The sequence below is a fragment of the Carya illinoinensis genome, chromosome 3 (genome assembly GCF_018687715.1).
Source record: "Carya illinoinensis cultivar Pawnee chromosome 3, C.illinoinensisPawnee_v1, whole genome shotgun sequence".
NCBI classification, from domain to species: domain Eukaryota; kingdom Viridiplantae; phylum Streptophyta; class Magnoliopsida; order Fagales; family Juglandaceae; genus Carya; species Carya illinoinensis.
In genome coordinates, this window is record NC_056754.1 from 32,186,310 (window position 1) to 32,201,676 (window position 15,367).

At 39.3% G+C, this 15,367-nt stretch overlaps 2 protein-coding genes and 1 pseudogene across 2 annotated transcripts; 1 reads left to right on the top strand and 2 right to left on the bottom strand.

Annotated features, from left to right (window-relative positions):
- The first annotated feature begins 2,100 nt into the window (after window positions 1–2,100).
- LOC122304125 (AT-hook motif nuclear-localized protein 16) lies at window positions 2,101–3,724 on the top strand. The gene is made up of 3 exons (XM_043116205.1): window positions 2,101–2,416; window positions 2,637–2,741; window positions 2,919–3,724. Exon 3 carries the CDS (start codon window positions 2,921–2,923, stop codon window positions 3,722–3,724), a length of 804 nt encoding a protein of 267 aa, XP_042972139.1. The 5' UTR covers window positions 2,101–2,416; window positions 2,637–2,741; window positions 2,919–2,920.
- A 398-nt stretch (window positions 3,725–4,122) lies between these two features.
- LOC122304124 (pentatricopeptide repeat-containing protein At2g42920, chloroplastic) lies at window positions 4,123–6,125 on the bottom strand. The gene has a single exon (XM_043116204.1). The coding sequence runs from the start codon at window positions 6,054–6,056 to the stop codon at window positions 4,440–4,442; it is 1,617 nt and encodes a 538-aa protein (XP_042972138.1). The 5' UTR covers window positions 6,057–6,125; the 3' UTR covers window positions 4,123–4,439.
- A 2,997-nt stretch (window positions 6,126–9,122) lies between these two features.
- Window positions 9,123–15,367, bottom strand: part of LOC122304735 — a 65,882-nt pseudogene continuing 59,637 nt past the window's right edge.

A 15,367-nucleotide genomic window follows, 5' to 3' on the forward strand; every position in this document is an offset into this window, starting at 1 on the left:
TTAGTAACTATTTTTCTTGACCTTAAATGTTAAATCTTCCAATTAAATAGAATCATTATTCTAATTTAATTGAAATAAATTGAACGGAAACAATATTCTAAATTATTATACGGATCCTCAAAACCTTAGTCTTTCGCTATATCGATTTATTTTATCATTTTAGTTTCATTCTGTTACTTTAAAAATCTTTATCTCAGTAATTTTCTCTTCTAGTCGATTGCACGTTCCTTTTAGTAATTTCTTATCATTGTTTGAGTTTATTTTCCTTATCATATAAGTCAGTCCCTATAAATTTGACCCTATTAGGTACTACAATACCTGTATACTTGCAGGTAAAACTGCCATAAATTTTTGGTTCACTAGTTTGAATCAAATTTTAGGCGCAAGAGACCTTCTTACTAGCGATAGAAAGCTCTGATGAGCTAGGTGGTGATCAGTGGCTGGACCTTTGGGTCTAACGGGAACGTGCATCATCTACTTGTGACGATGTGCCTGATGAAACAGCTTTTGACGTCAAGGAACTACCACGTACGCTAGCAGCAAAAATCCCTGGTGGTGTGGTTGGTGGTGGCTTTGATAGCTCACGGAGGTCGATGTGTGCGCTTCCAGCAACTCATTGGTCTCTACCCACCTCGTGCAAGGTGTGCACAGCTCACCGCTTGCGGTGAGCAACTGGTGGAAGGATCTTCCATCGTGCCATCTCCTCCATATGAGGGGTGGCTAGCACTAGACCCCATAGCACTATGGGGGTGGTGACTACAAGTCCAAAGATCTGCACAATGAAAAGAGAAAAAACTAGGTGCACCCCCTGCACCAGTTACGCAAGCTATGCATAGCATGCATAGTGCATTTTTCACATGCACTCCACTAGTTTAATCTCCCTCTCATTTATTTTATTTTATTTTTACACGTGTGGCTTACAAGCATAGTGCATGTCTACTGTACACACTCTCCTTCTTTTTCTTTCTTGTTGCATAAAAGTATTAATGAAACAAAAAATAACAAGAATATAGTTGATTTGATAGGGAAAGCTTATCTGACTCAAGGCAATCTCATGAGCTATGGAACTCTCCTACACCCATTTCTAGTGTTAAAAATAAATTGATCCCATAAACAGTGCCAACTGTTAAGTCTTTAATTTGCTTAAGAGATTGGAAGGGTGGAAAGGATTATTTTCGGCCCACGATGATCATTGGGGCTTCGAGTGTTCTTCGCGTTCATCCATAAATGAAATAATAAATAAGCGAATAAAAGTAATAAAGAGAGACATAAAGATTTATATGGTTTGACATAATACCTATGCCCACAGGTTGTTTGGGGGCAAAATCCACTATAATGGATAATTTTACAATTTCTCATAGCCTCGCATGCAATGGAGGAATTCAGCCTAGGCGTTAGAGAAGTCGTACATAGGGAGCTTCTGTGGACAGATTTCGTGTGTAGAATTTGTTGAGAGTTTCCACCTTATATTGAGGTCTATTTCCTTGGAGTGATTAGGTTCAACTTATCCTGTAAAACATTTTCCTTTTAGAAGTCTGAGTCTGATTCCTTTTAGAAGTCTAGGTCTCTTGTCCTATATCTTATTGGCTTTATCTCTTAGCTTAATTTTCGATCTTATCCCAAGACTAAATTATAAACTGCTGATTTGACCCCTATAATAACCAACAGAATAATATATACGATGGATGGTGCTAGAGTCTAGCGGGCCATCTAGGATTTACCAATGGGCATATCACTAGCACAAATTTGAAAATTGTTTTTTTTTTATCATTTTTTTGTGAATATTTGTTTTACATTCTTAATCATTAAGAAAAAAATTAAAAAAAAATATGTAATTTTATTATTAATCATTTTCTTAATCATTAAGTAAAAATTTAAATTAAAAAAAAAATAAAATTCATGATTGGTAAGATTTAGTCGTAAGCTCGCGGGACAAGTTTGAGCGACTGCTAGCATTTTCTATATTGGATTGTGTCAGCAGCAGTCACAGCATCGTGGAGTTCCGAACCGACAGAATAATTCATATCAATTGGGTCAGCAGTCGCATGGGGCATGGGGGGTCCCAAAAGTACATCAATGGCAGAGCCTTAATAATTTGACTCCATGTGGTTCTTTGGACAAGGCATCTAAGATAAGAGACTTGGCAACGTAGCTACTAACATTTCCTTTTTATTCTCTCCTATCGACAGGACCTATCATCCATTCTTTCCATGCAAAAAGGGTGTTTCAACAGCTTAATTAAGAACTTTTGTGATACTTTTTTGGCTCTGTCCAATTGTACAAACATTGAAGTTCGGTTGACCTTGTCCTTCCTCTGCCTCAATATTGTGCTATGCTTAAGTTGATGTGGGGATTGGTTTATGCGTTTTGTGACTGGCTGAGTTTGATTCTTCCCGCAACCGATGTCTGATCAACGGTTTGAATATAGTTCATTGTTTAAAATCTCACTTGGGTTTTGTACCAGATATTTTGAAAACCATTAATCGCCTTCCTCTTGTTCGGGGTAGTACAGATTTTTTACTTGTTCCTTTTGAATACTTACAGCTGGCCTATTACTCCTCATCATCAATTGCAGTTAAAATGATCATTCAGGCTGCAGGATTCGATTTAATGACTTGGAATCATGATTTTGCCAGGTGGAATATTTATATGCGATATGGGTATCTGTTGGAGAAGGCAATTGACATGAAGACGTGATCCGTTGGGAATTAGGCACCGAGATGAATACACAAAAGCGCAGGGTTGGTACTAAACTACCTGTACTTAACCATCTCCTAATTCCCTGTCATTCTTTCGGGTTTCTATGATAAAATTATTGGCAGAAACCACTACTTAAACTCACATCTAGACTGCATATTTGGCGAATTTCCTGTTTGTTTGTTTGTTTGTTTGTCAGCAGTTTGCTGTGCGCGGTGCAGAAATGGCTGGAGGCGCAGATCTAACTGTCCCTTCTTTGGTGTCAAAAACTACCAATGATCGAAACCAAGAACATGAAAGTGGGGGCAATCACACCAGGCCTGGTTCTGATGTGTTCATGTCTCCCAAAGTGCCCAAGGCAGTGTCACCAGTTTCATCTGTAGCTGAGGGGGAGACCATTATTAGGCGACCTCGTGGGAGACCAGCTGGTTCTAAGAACAAGCCTAAGCCACCCATTATTGTCACCCGAGATAGTGCCAATGCACTCCGTGCACATGCCATGGAAGTTAGCTCTGGCTGCGATGTGAGTGAAAGTTTGGCCAATTTTGCTAGGAGGAAACAACGTGGCATTTGCATACTTAGTGGCAGTGGATGTGTCACCAATGTCACGCTGCGACAACCGGCCTCCTCCGGTGCAATAGTGACCCTTCACGGTCGGTTCGAGATTCTTTCATTGCTTGGATCAATCTTGCCTCCACCAGCCCCACCGGGCATCACCGGCCTGACAATATACCTGGCTGGTGCTCAAGGACAGGTTGTCGGCGGGGGTGTGGTTGGTGCACTCATTGCTTCTGGCCCTGTCGTGATCATGGCTGCATCATTCATCAATGCCACTTTTGATCGCCTGCCATTGGATGATGATGAAATTGCTGCAGCTATGCAAAATCAACATTATCAAAACGGTCGTAATCATCCCCTTACAGATATTTCAGACTTGTATGGGATCCCGCAGAACTTGCTCACCAATGGAACCATGACCCCTGAGTTGTACTCTTGGGCACCAGGCCGAACCATGTCCAAAACCTAGACCTGTTTGCCAAAATTCAGTATGTCCTATCATGCATAAACACTAAAAAATATTGTGAAACTGTAATGGTGACCTTGAAGTTCATGTAACTAGGTAGCGTCACCAGCCAATCCATATTGCATTGGCTGTTATACATATCACTACGGTAATTAACTACAAAAAAATAAAAAATCACGAAGTTGGTGTAAATATTTTGTTGAAGGGTCTATGCTCTGGACGTAGCCTCAGACTTCTCCCTGTGTACACCGGTACGACATGCAACCCCTACACTTCCCCGCACCCACAGAAGTATGGCCCTGTCTACAGAGGGTCATAGGTGTACTTTGTGCAACCTAGCTCCACTTGTGCTTGAGAATGCAGAACGTGAAACTGTCTACAATGTAACTTGGATCCTAAAATTCAAGATAAGTTACAATTCCATAAATATTTTTATTTGTCTTGGCTTCTTAAATATATTGTTCTCACAGGCAATCAACTCCCAACATCATTTTCACAAAAATAAAGAAGCAAATAATGAAGTCCAAACCAGTAACTTCGATATTGGCAATTGAGCCAATATGACAAACAAAATAGTGAATAGGCCTTGTTCCGGTGATTATTCAAAACGGTGGGCAAAAGCTCAGACTAGGCAACGAAAGAAGTACGATGTAGTTTTAGTTCTTCATCTATCATAAGTTCGCTCAATAATCTTGTATGGACATGCCTCATATCAGACCTATTCCATCCCTTGCAATGCCAGTCTCAGTTCATTTAACAAAGAGTATATCTCAGGCGCTCTGTTATGCAGCCTGCCACCAGAGACAAACTCATGAACTTCTCCATCCACTTCAATCAAACTACATCCTGGTTCTTTCTCAATGTGCTTCTCCTTCATGGAAAGCCTTTCCCCCATTGCTTCCTCGAAATGACTGGAGGCAGCATAAACATTAGACATTAGCAAATGACCACAGCTATCATTTGGATCCAACTCAATCACATGCTTTGCTGCCCGCCTGGCCATCTCAACGTTTCCATGATTCCTACAAGCTGAGAGCAAAGACCCCCAAATAATGGCATCTGGGTTTACTGGCATGCTTCTTATTAGCTCTTCTGCCTCATCAAATAGTCTAGCTCTGCACAATACATCAACCATGCAATTATAGTGCTTTATTGATGGCTTGATCTTATATGTATTTGTCATTAACGAGAAATAATAACTCGCTTTATCCACCATGCCCGAGTGATTACAAGCTGTGAGAACTCCGAGAAAAGTAACATAATCTGGTTTCAAATTCGTAGACTGAAGCTTAGAGAATAAATGAATTGCTTCTTCTCCACAACCATTCATGGCTAGGCCAAAGATCATTGAGTTCCAACACGACAATCCTCTCCTTGGGGTGGCCTCAAAAGTTTGAAGAGCCTTTTCAATGCTTCCACACTTGCAATACATGTCAATTATTGCCGTAATAACAATGATATTCAACTCAAAATCTTTCTTCTTAATATAATCATGAACCCACTCCCCTTGCTTAAGTGCTCCTAAACGAGCACAGGAACTTAACAAGCTTACCATTGTAAACTCGCTAGGCTCAATATTCTCCTCCTGCATTTTGGAAAAAAGCTCCAATGCCTCCATCAACATCCCATTCCTAACACAACCACTAATCATGGTGTTCCATGAAACCGTATTTCTGGATGGTATTCTATCAAATAACCTCCTGGACTCGTGAATTTCTCCACATTTAGCGAGACCAATAATCATGGAATTCCATGCAACAACATCGGACTCAATATCTTCGTCAAACAGTCGACGTGCCTCGCTGAGAAACCCGCCGTTTGAGTACATATGTAAGATAGAGTTTCGTATAAATGGATCACTCTCAAGACCCAATTTTATAATTCTCCCATGGAGCTGAGCTCCCTCATGGGCTAGTCCAAGTTGAGTGTAAGCTTTGAAAAGAGAGGGATAGGTCAACCTTTGAGGTTCAACAGGAGACATTAGCATTTCAATGAAAAGAAACAGTGCTTTTTGTGGAGTTGAGCTTTGAGAGAACCCTCTAATGATGGTATTCCATATAAAAATGTTGGGATTTTGGATATGAGTGAAGACCAAGTATGCGTAGTTCATGTCGCCGGCGGGTGACGCGCAGAAGGTCAAAATGCGGCTAGCGGCGATGGTGTCATTTGAGAGTCCAGTTTTGATTAGGCTGGCATGAATCTTTCGAAGGTCTCTCATGGTGGTGCAATGTTTGTCAAGCATGATGAGGTAAGGTTGGTCCGAGATGAATTTGGATATGGAGGCTGAAGATGGAGTGAGGGAGCAACAACATGGTATCATTCTGTGTGGTTCCATTTTTGTGTCGCTCAGCTTCTCTTATCTAATCCTCCAGTGGGGAATGCAGAGTCAAAAGAGAGAGGTAGGAGGAGATATGACACGTTGACACGTTGGGATTGATGATAAATTTGTTTTCACGTTGAGAAACGATTTGAGTTTTTTTTTTTTCCTCTCTTTATGGGACTTAATTTGTTTGTACGAGCTTATTTAAAAGGCTTCTCAACAATGCTACACGATATACCAAAATAAATAAATAAAAATAATTGTATAGTATAGGATCTTTGAATAGAATTTTTCTATGCAAAATATGTCTAGAAAGAAAACTTTTATGTGATTTGTTTGTAAAAATTTATTTATTTATTTATTTTTTGAAATAGTAAAAATTTATTCTCTTAAACATTTGAGGAAGATAATTAGATGAGCTTTTTAAAAAGTAAAAAATGATAGAATTATTACTCAGATTCTTGTTATAGATAGACGGACCTCTTGTAGTATCTAGGGACTAAGCCCAAGACCTAGTCCCTGGCCCACAAAGAGCCTAGCTAAGGGGACCAACCCCACATGACGTCATTTTTAAGGTATATTCACTTTTTCCTCTTTGAATTTTCTTCCTTCCCTCCCGACATCCTCTTCCCTCACACCCCTGCAATCGAGTTCAACTTTTTCTCTCATCCACACATATTGAAACAGTTTCCTTTACCCAAGAATTTCGCTTCACCCAATTTCCACTCTCCCTTCTGTTAACCCTTTTTGATCTTCTTTCCCATATTTTTTGTAGAGTTATCTTCCATCTCTCTCTCTCACACACACACACTATGGTACCCTAGCCCCCACTTGGGATTTGGCAACGACTGAGACACTGGGATGATAATACAAGGCTACACACTCCTCGTACATGATAGATAATATTCAATGCTCCTAGATATTGTAGCAGTATCCGATAAACGTTCAACTAAAAATAGTAAAAAGGTAAATAGAATCTAAGCAATGCCGTAAGTAATTGCAAAATACATAGAAAAAAAAAAAGTTACCCAAACCTTGTCCCAATCATTGACATCCATAAACAAAGAGAGTTCTAAAATATAGTAATAGTTTGCATTTTCTAAAACACAAGACCAAAATATTCATTTTTCATATAATAAGTTCCAAAAAGCATTTTCCCCCATATGGGAAAATGGGTCCCAACACTAGGCATATCTTTCTCTCTTTGTCTCCTTTTTTTTTTTTTAAATAGCGGTTCATCCTTCACCCACTTCTTTAAAGCCTGGTCTTTATCCCTTGTGAGAACCCAGACTTTGCCAAGTCCTCGTTTCTTTTATTCTTTATCTTATTATAAAAAGGTCTCTCAATCTTCTAGGGATAGAGATGAATAGAGCTAAGTGTGGGAATATAAGCTCTTAGTATGCGTTATTCTTGGATCATAAGGACCCATAGTTAGAAGGTTCTAAGGTAGGAAAAGTGAAAGGAAGCCCACTAAGGCCCATAAGGAGATTCGGACATCAAGGGAAGTCTGGATTAGAAGGCCTAAAATGTTTTGTAAGGATAGAGGAAGTTGCCACATGGCAATGAGGGACTATTTGATCTTTTCTAGCAAGAAACCTAGGAAGAAGGCATCTTGCATGCATAAGCTTCTAGAAGGAATGAGTGAAGAGTGATGTCATTCAAACCAGGCTTACACACCCATAGTAAGGTTATGTCAGATGCCACTTGTGACACATGTGTGGAGTAAGAGAGAAACTTTCAGGGTTTCAAGAGATCTGGTTGGAAAAAGGAGAGGACATGTTCTAGAAGGATTTAGGAAAAAGTAAAGAGAGAGAGAGAGAGAGGCCGACAGTTTTGCATGGGGGAAGGGCAAGAGATTTTTTCTTAGGAAGGCAAAGGATCACCTAGGGTAGATCAAGAGATTTTCAGCCACATCAAGCAACCCACACTCTATTTTGCCACATGGCAACCATGCACACGGTAAGGGAATCCAAGGAGTATTTGAATTGTGTTTTTACCTTTCAACCATTAGGTTCAACGTATCTAGACCAGAAGAGAAGGGCAAAATGGGAAGGTGAGGCAAGAAGGGTTTCGGTTTTGGTGCTACACTTTTTCTTTTCATAAGAGTCAGGGCCCCTTGTTCATGAGAGGCCTCTATCCCGAGTTTTATTAGAAGAAAACTCTCACATATGGTGGAGGAACACTGTGGTTACAAAAAAACTCTAAAAAAAAAAAACACTAGACCTCATTTCTCTCTAATAAAAGGAATTCCCAAACAATCCATACGAATCAGGCCTTGCAAGAGGGTATGTGCTACTACGGAACCAAAATTTGTGTTAACACCATGCGAACCTTCCTTTGCCAAGAAGTCCACTACCATATTAGCTTCCTGAAAAATGTGTCAAAATTGTGCATTGATCTCATTTGCAAGCGCTTTTATCTCCTCCAAAAAATCCCAAAGAAACCAAATTCTACAAATTCCAAATGCAAGCCAATTCATGACAATCGTTGAATCCAATTCTACTAGAACATCCCGCATTCTCAAAAGTTTACATATCCGAAGACCATCAAGTAAAGCTCGACATTCGGCAACAGTATTAGTTGCAAAACCATAGGAATGTGCAAAACCTACTAGAACCTTGCCATTTGAGTCTCGGATGACACCTCCACCCTCTGCGTCTCCTGGGTTATTACAAGCTCCCCTATCAACATTTAGCTTCACATTTCCCCTTCCTGGTATCTCCCATTTAATGAACATCGATTTTTTTATGTGAAGCAGGACAATCCGAAGATTTAGACCATCCATCACCAAACGGTCATCTCTCCTTATATGTTGGAAATTTTTTAGATTGCAAGAGGCATCTTGAATTAAACATTTCACCATCTGTATAACATCATCAACCTTAAAAAAACTATCTTCCATTTTGGCTAAACATCGAGCCTTCATAAAGCCCAAGAGATAATAATAGGATGAGTACCACATATCCACCCCACTTGAGAAACAGTCTCTGCTTGCTACCACCAAAATGCCAGCATACCCTTCCAATTTCGGATCAAAGGGAGCCATATCTTACATAAATTCGCAAAGAAAATCCATACCGTTTAAGCACTCTGCCCCTCACATAGAACATGGCGCATCGTTTCTATTTGAGGCGTGGAACAACAGTGGCACTCAGAAGCTAGCAGAATGCCCAAACATTGAATACAATCATCAGTTGGAACAACCCCTTTCTTAGCCCTCCAATAGAAAAAAGACATTTTGTTTGGAAATATTTGCTTGCCACAGCCACTTCCTCCATTCACATACTTGCCCACATTGCCTAGAGATATCCTAGGCAGATTTAGTTGTAAAGTTTCCATCCAAAGAGTGCTACCATACCAAGACATCCCTCCCATTATGAACCGCACACCCAATTCACAAATTCTCTGCAGCTCTTCCGGTGTTACCAAATCTTGAATAACATCCAATTTCGGGCCCCTATCATCAACTACTGCAGCAACTGATAATTGGCTACTCCCTACCACTGGATAGTAATCTTGCAAAGGACCACATCCTACCTAATTATCCATCCAGAAATTTACCTGTCCATTCCCCACAATCCACTTAGAATTTCAAATCACTCTAGGCAATACTGCTGTTATTCCCTTCCAAAGTCTTGAGCCTTTGTTCTTATGAAGCACCTGATAGATGTGATCCTACCCAATGTATTTTTCCTAGAAGAACTCTGCCCACATAGACTCCTCGTTAATAATTTCCATCCAAATTTCATAAGTAGAGATTTTTGCACCTCCATCAAATCTCTAATACCAAGGCTCCTCATCCACTGGCTTACAAACAAGCTTTCCATGAAATCCACTTCCGTTTTAGAAACTCCATCAATGAGCCCCAAAGGAAATCAGAAAAAAAAAAAAAAAAATTATTTAGAGTAGCAAACATAGCTTTTGGCATCTTCAAAATGGATAACATATGAATAGGCATGTTGTTCAACACATGTTTAATAAGAACGATCTTCCCCCCAAAAGATAAAATCTTGCTTTTCCACCCTGCTTATTTTTTTGGTATCCTCGCCAAAAAATAATCAAATAGACAAACTTTCAACCGCCCCACATAAAGAGGAATACCCAAATACAAACAAGGCCAAGAACCCTCTTCAAAACCGAAAATAATCTTAAGATTATTCTTTCGAACCATGGAGATGGAAGTGGAGAAAAAAATGGTAGACTTACTCGGGCTAATCAGCTGACCAGATATGTCTTCATACCGATGCAAAGTTTCCATGAGGTTCCTTATGGACATCTTTCCACCATTTGCAAAAATCAAAATATCATCCACATAGAGCAAATGTGAAATAAGGGTGCCTCCACCCGGATGGTAAGGTTTTATACGTCCCAAACTAAATTGATGATATAGCATAAGAGAGAGAACTTCTTGAGATAAAATAAAAAAATAAGGTGATAATGGAGCACCTTGCCGAAGACCACGCGACGCTTGAAAAAAAACCCTTTGTACATCCATTCAACATCACCGAGTAATGCCAGGAGGAAATAGCATTGTAAACAAGGTTCCTCCAATTATCAAAAAACCCCAATCGACATAAAACTTCCATAAGGAACCTCTAATTTACTCGATCATAAGCTTTTGCCATGTCAATTTTTATCATCACATTACCCCCTCACACCTTTCGTTTAATAGCTTGCGCATGCTCCTTCGACCTGGAATGAACGTTGTCTGCTCCTTTGAAATAATTCTTTCAAGAGTAGGAGCACATCTAACAACCATAATCTTTGTCATTATTTTATACACCACGGAACACAGACTACTAGGCTGAAATTGACCAAAACCCAAAGGTTCCTCTACCTTCAGATTCAACACCAAATTTGTAGCCCCAGAAAAAGAAGAAAAAGGTTGACCCGCAAAAAAAAATCCTTCGCCATCTCAACAATGTCATCTTTAACAATGTCCCAAGCCAGAGAAAAAGAAGAAGTTGAGAACCCATCAGAGCCAGGACTGCTATTCTGAGGAACAGACGAAAGGGCTTTTAGTTGGTGCTACAAGCCACCCTTGGAGGAGGTTTTTGGGTTCCCTATGCAATCCCATCTAAGGGGAAGTTGAAGAGTTGCTTTGCCAAGTAGCATACATGTAAAGGGACTTTGGTTCTTTCTAGAGGAATAGAAGGTTCCCTATATAAAGGGATAGTCGAAAATGAGGGGGGCCTTTTTGCTTTATTCTTCACTTTCTTTCTAAGGATCTCGGCACCATCCATTTCTGTCAAGTTCTTTGCCCTTTCTCACCACTTTCTTACCAACCAAACGCCACCATTTCATTTCTTCTAAGTCGAGAATCACAAGAAGGATACTCTACACCATTCGGCTTGGGAAAGAGTTCAAGGAGGTGAGAACCATTCCACCATTTTCTTCACAACACACGGCCAAGAAGGAAATCTACCATTTCCATTTGGTTTTTAAGCTTTTCTTCACAACCACACACTTTCGCTTTAGTAACTAGGGTTGTCTCTTCAAGGAAGGATGAACCCTAGATATCTACGGTGGTTTGAACAAAAGAAACACAAGATTTGAAAAGGTTGAGTTTGATTTCACTTAAAAAAGAAAAACTAGGGTTTCACTCCTTGAGAAGAAGAACCCGAGATGGACATTTCAAGTTTTTACTTGTAAATGCATGGAAGAGAAAGAGGGAGCAAAGTCATGACCATAAACCAAGCAAAAAGCTAGAGTTCAATCCTCTAGGGTTTCAGACTCTAGGGTTTGGTTTACAAAGCTTTTCTAAAAATATAAGTGCACACACATATCCACCCTTGCTTTGAGATTAGGGTTTCTCTAGTGGTTTCTAATATGTATTGCATGTTCTTTTTAAGATTTTTGTTAAGTTATACAATCGGACTTTTTGTAAGTAAACTTCCAACTTATTATTGAATTACTCTTTTATATGTATGGTGAACTTTTGTTTGTTACTCCTTTGGATTAAATCTTGTTGTATGATATCATGCCTATTTAATTGTAATATTAGAATGAAATGCCATGTTTGGATGATGATATGTCATTGTATATCTTGAATATGTCATGTTTAGGGTTTCGGCCTCAACCTATTTAGCATCTTCACTTTAACCTATTTCTATGCTATGTATGCTTGTTGATCCATTACTGTATGTAAGCCTATGAATATGAAATGGGACGATGGAAACTCATGTTTAAAGGATTTGAAGTTTCGGCCAAGGCTATTTTAAGGAAAGCCAAATCTGTTTTGGGTTTGTGGAAGGGTGATTCATGTGCGTATACATGTATTCATCCTATGATTGTATGTTATAATATTTTCAAGCCATATTGTGAAATGTACTTGGTCATTTGACTCATATGTGTTTCGGATTGTCCATGGTTGCATGAGTATAATAAGTTGCCATGTCATGTTTCATGCATTGGGGTCCATGTTTCAAAAAGAAAAGAGTCTAAGCATGTTTTATCATGACCTTAATGCTAAGACGGGGAAATGCTACAGTGGAACTCTCTATCTTCTCAGGAATGTTTAAAGTTGAGTGGAAACCCCTACGTTAACGGGCCTTAAAAGGTTCCTAAGAAAGGATACCGGTGCAAGGTTTTACTTAAAGCTAATGGGTGAGTGTTACGGTGAAGGTGAAATAAACAAACTACCATATAGAAAGACCATGTTATGATTAAGACATAGTCACCTCAGTCAAAGGGATTGATAGATGATGTGGTAACTAGCGGGGAACCTACAGTTCTTAGGAGAGCCATGAGGTATCCATTCATGTAAAGCATGAAAAGACCAAGGCATTTGACCTCTATGATAAGACACTATTTGTTATGAAATGTTATGACAAGGCACATCGTGCCAAGTGCAAGATTTCGAGCTTAAATAATATGAACATGTGTTAAGAAGATTAAAATAATAAAGGAAAGTTTATGAAAAGTCAAGTTGCATGTGTCAAGTTTCTATGTAAGAGTTCATGTTCATGCATTGGTTATAAACTGCACTTGTTTGTGGTTTGCTTATATATGCCTATGTTATTTATTGTATGTTGACTGTTTACTTGCTGAGATTTCTCAAGATCTCATTGTTGTATATTCCATTATCATTCCCTTTTCGGAATGGTAGAAGTTGTGACAGGTTTAGATGACAAAATGGAAGGACGGCACTCCTTCTGGAGAGGATAGTGCTTAAAATGGAGACTAACTCCTTTAAGCCCTCGATCCCCAAACTTCTGGAATCCATCGACAAGACCCTTACGGAAGCCTTGCATCTCGTTGATGAGCTTAAGATACTCAAGAACCTAAGCAATGATCAGTTCCTTGAGAAGAAGATTAAGCTAGAAAGGCTTTAGTATTTTGGTGATAGAAATTCAATGGTATTTTGATAAAGACGATATTTTGGATGGTCCCTTGTTTTTGGGAAAAAGGTTTCAACTATTAACTCTTTTGGAAACTTACTATGAAATTACTATCTTTCGGGATTTTACATGGGTACCATGTTTATTCATTTTGCCACCGTCCTTAAGTAAGCTAAGAATTTTTCCGTTGCGATTTATTGCATATTGCTAGAATATAGGTGCATTGCGTCTTATCTGTCATGTACAAGGGGTATGTAATCTTGTATTGCATGTCCCAACGCTTCAGGCTCCATCCAATCTCAAGTAGAGCTGGGGGCATCACATCCCTATTATTGAGGCATTGAAACTCCTCAATGAACTAGAGGATCTTAGTGATCTCCTGATCTATAGCCTCCAAGTGCTCCAAAATGGTGGGCTCTAGCCTACTGATGCCCATCTTAGGCACCTCCGGAGGAAGGGGTGTTGTTCTCTTCCTCTTGGTCATTGGCATTACCTTTTATTCCTGTAACAACTTCTACCATTCTAGGAAAGGAATGATAGTGGAAAAATTGCAACCATGAGATTTTGAGAAATCTCAGTAAGTAATCACACAGCATACCATAGTTAACACAAGTATACAAGAGGTATATCATGCAATGCATGCATGGACATGCAACTAACTCATAACTAAAACTAAACTGAGACTCATGCTTTGACCATTCTTAACACTTGTAAAAGAGACTTAGCATTTTCAAAAAATCATACTTTCATCATCATTCATATCTTAGTTAATCACGTGATCCAAAACATATCATATCATACCACATGATTAACATTATGTGATCCATAACATATCATGTAGGCACGTGGCCTTGTTCTTATAACACTCGTGGACACATCACGGCTCCCCTATGCACCGTGTGTTCATGCTAATTACCGCACCATCACTAGTCCGTGCACCGTGATGACTACATCTTAACATAACTTAACTTATTAACTCAACAATACTATGTCAGGTTACATGCCTTGTGCACCCACTAGCATTAGGTACTACTCCACTCAGGCATTTTTTTAAAAGAATCCATCAGAGGAACATCAACAATTCTTTGTCGACTCAGGAATTACCACTCCATTCTTAAGCACTCTAGAGTGGACAGAGGAGTTCTACTAGGATATTCCCCCGCCCTAGAATTTGGGGTTGTGATGAAACTTTTTTTTTAAAACATTACCTTATTTTCCAAAAACCCTTTTTGTTCTTGAAAACGTTTATCTTTGAAATCACTTTTCCCAAATGCAAGTGACATGAGACTAAAGATATCTGTACTAGTACTTGACATATGCCATATGAAATGCCGTGCATGAAATAGCTAAGCATAACATGTTTAATTCTTGAGTGTGTGGGGTTTCTAGGGTTACCACTAGTGCTCAAACAAAATTAGACCATTCGGCCTCTAGGGTTTTGAGTCAAGAAACCCCTTGTTTTCTCCGTTTTCTTAAAAAAGAAAGTGGTTGGCTAAATACATGGAGGATTTGTGTCCTCAACCATTTGGCTTAGACCATTTCTAGGAAACCCTAGTTGGTTCCTTAAGAACAAGTGTGAGATTGTGAGTGTTTGGTCAAAACCATATAGAGATTCTCATCTCTACGAATTGATAATGTGTCATGTGTGGGTGTGTGCGTGAATCAAGATAGCAAATCTCACCGTGCTTCTTCCTTGTAAGCCAAAATCCCTTATCAAAGGTAGTTTTCATTTGTTTGGCTGGAATGAAAGTGTGAGAAAGTGAGAAATCCTTTGAGTGCTTGTGAGAGAGAGAATGAAGAAGGTGAGAACATGAGAGGTTCAAAAATGGAAAAAGAAAACCCTTAGGCATGTAGCTCTCTCCCCTTTATATAGAATTTGCCCACAAAGTCTAATTGGTCACTTGAAACCCAATGCATGAAGGAAAAATGGCATTGCCCTTCCTCATTCCTTTTTGTTGTCCATGTCCCTTGTGCTTCATAATGACA

What these genes read in the sequence shown, in the direction of transcription:
- LOC122304124 (XM_043116204.1), bottom strand. Translation starts at nt 6,056, where the DNA reads ATGGAACCACACAGAATGATACCATGTTGTTGCTCCCTCACTCCATCT.
- LOC122304125 (XM_043116205.1), top strand. Translation starts at nt 2,921, where the DNA reads ATGGCTGGAGGCGCAGATCTAACTGTCCCTTCTTTGGTGTCAAAAACT.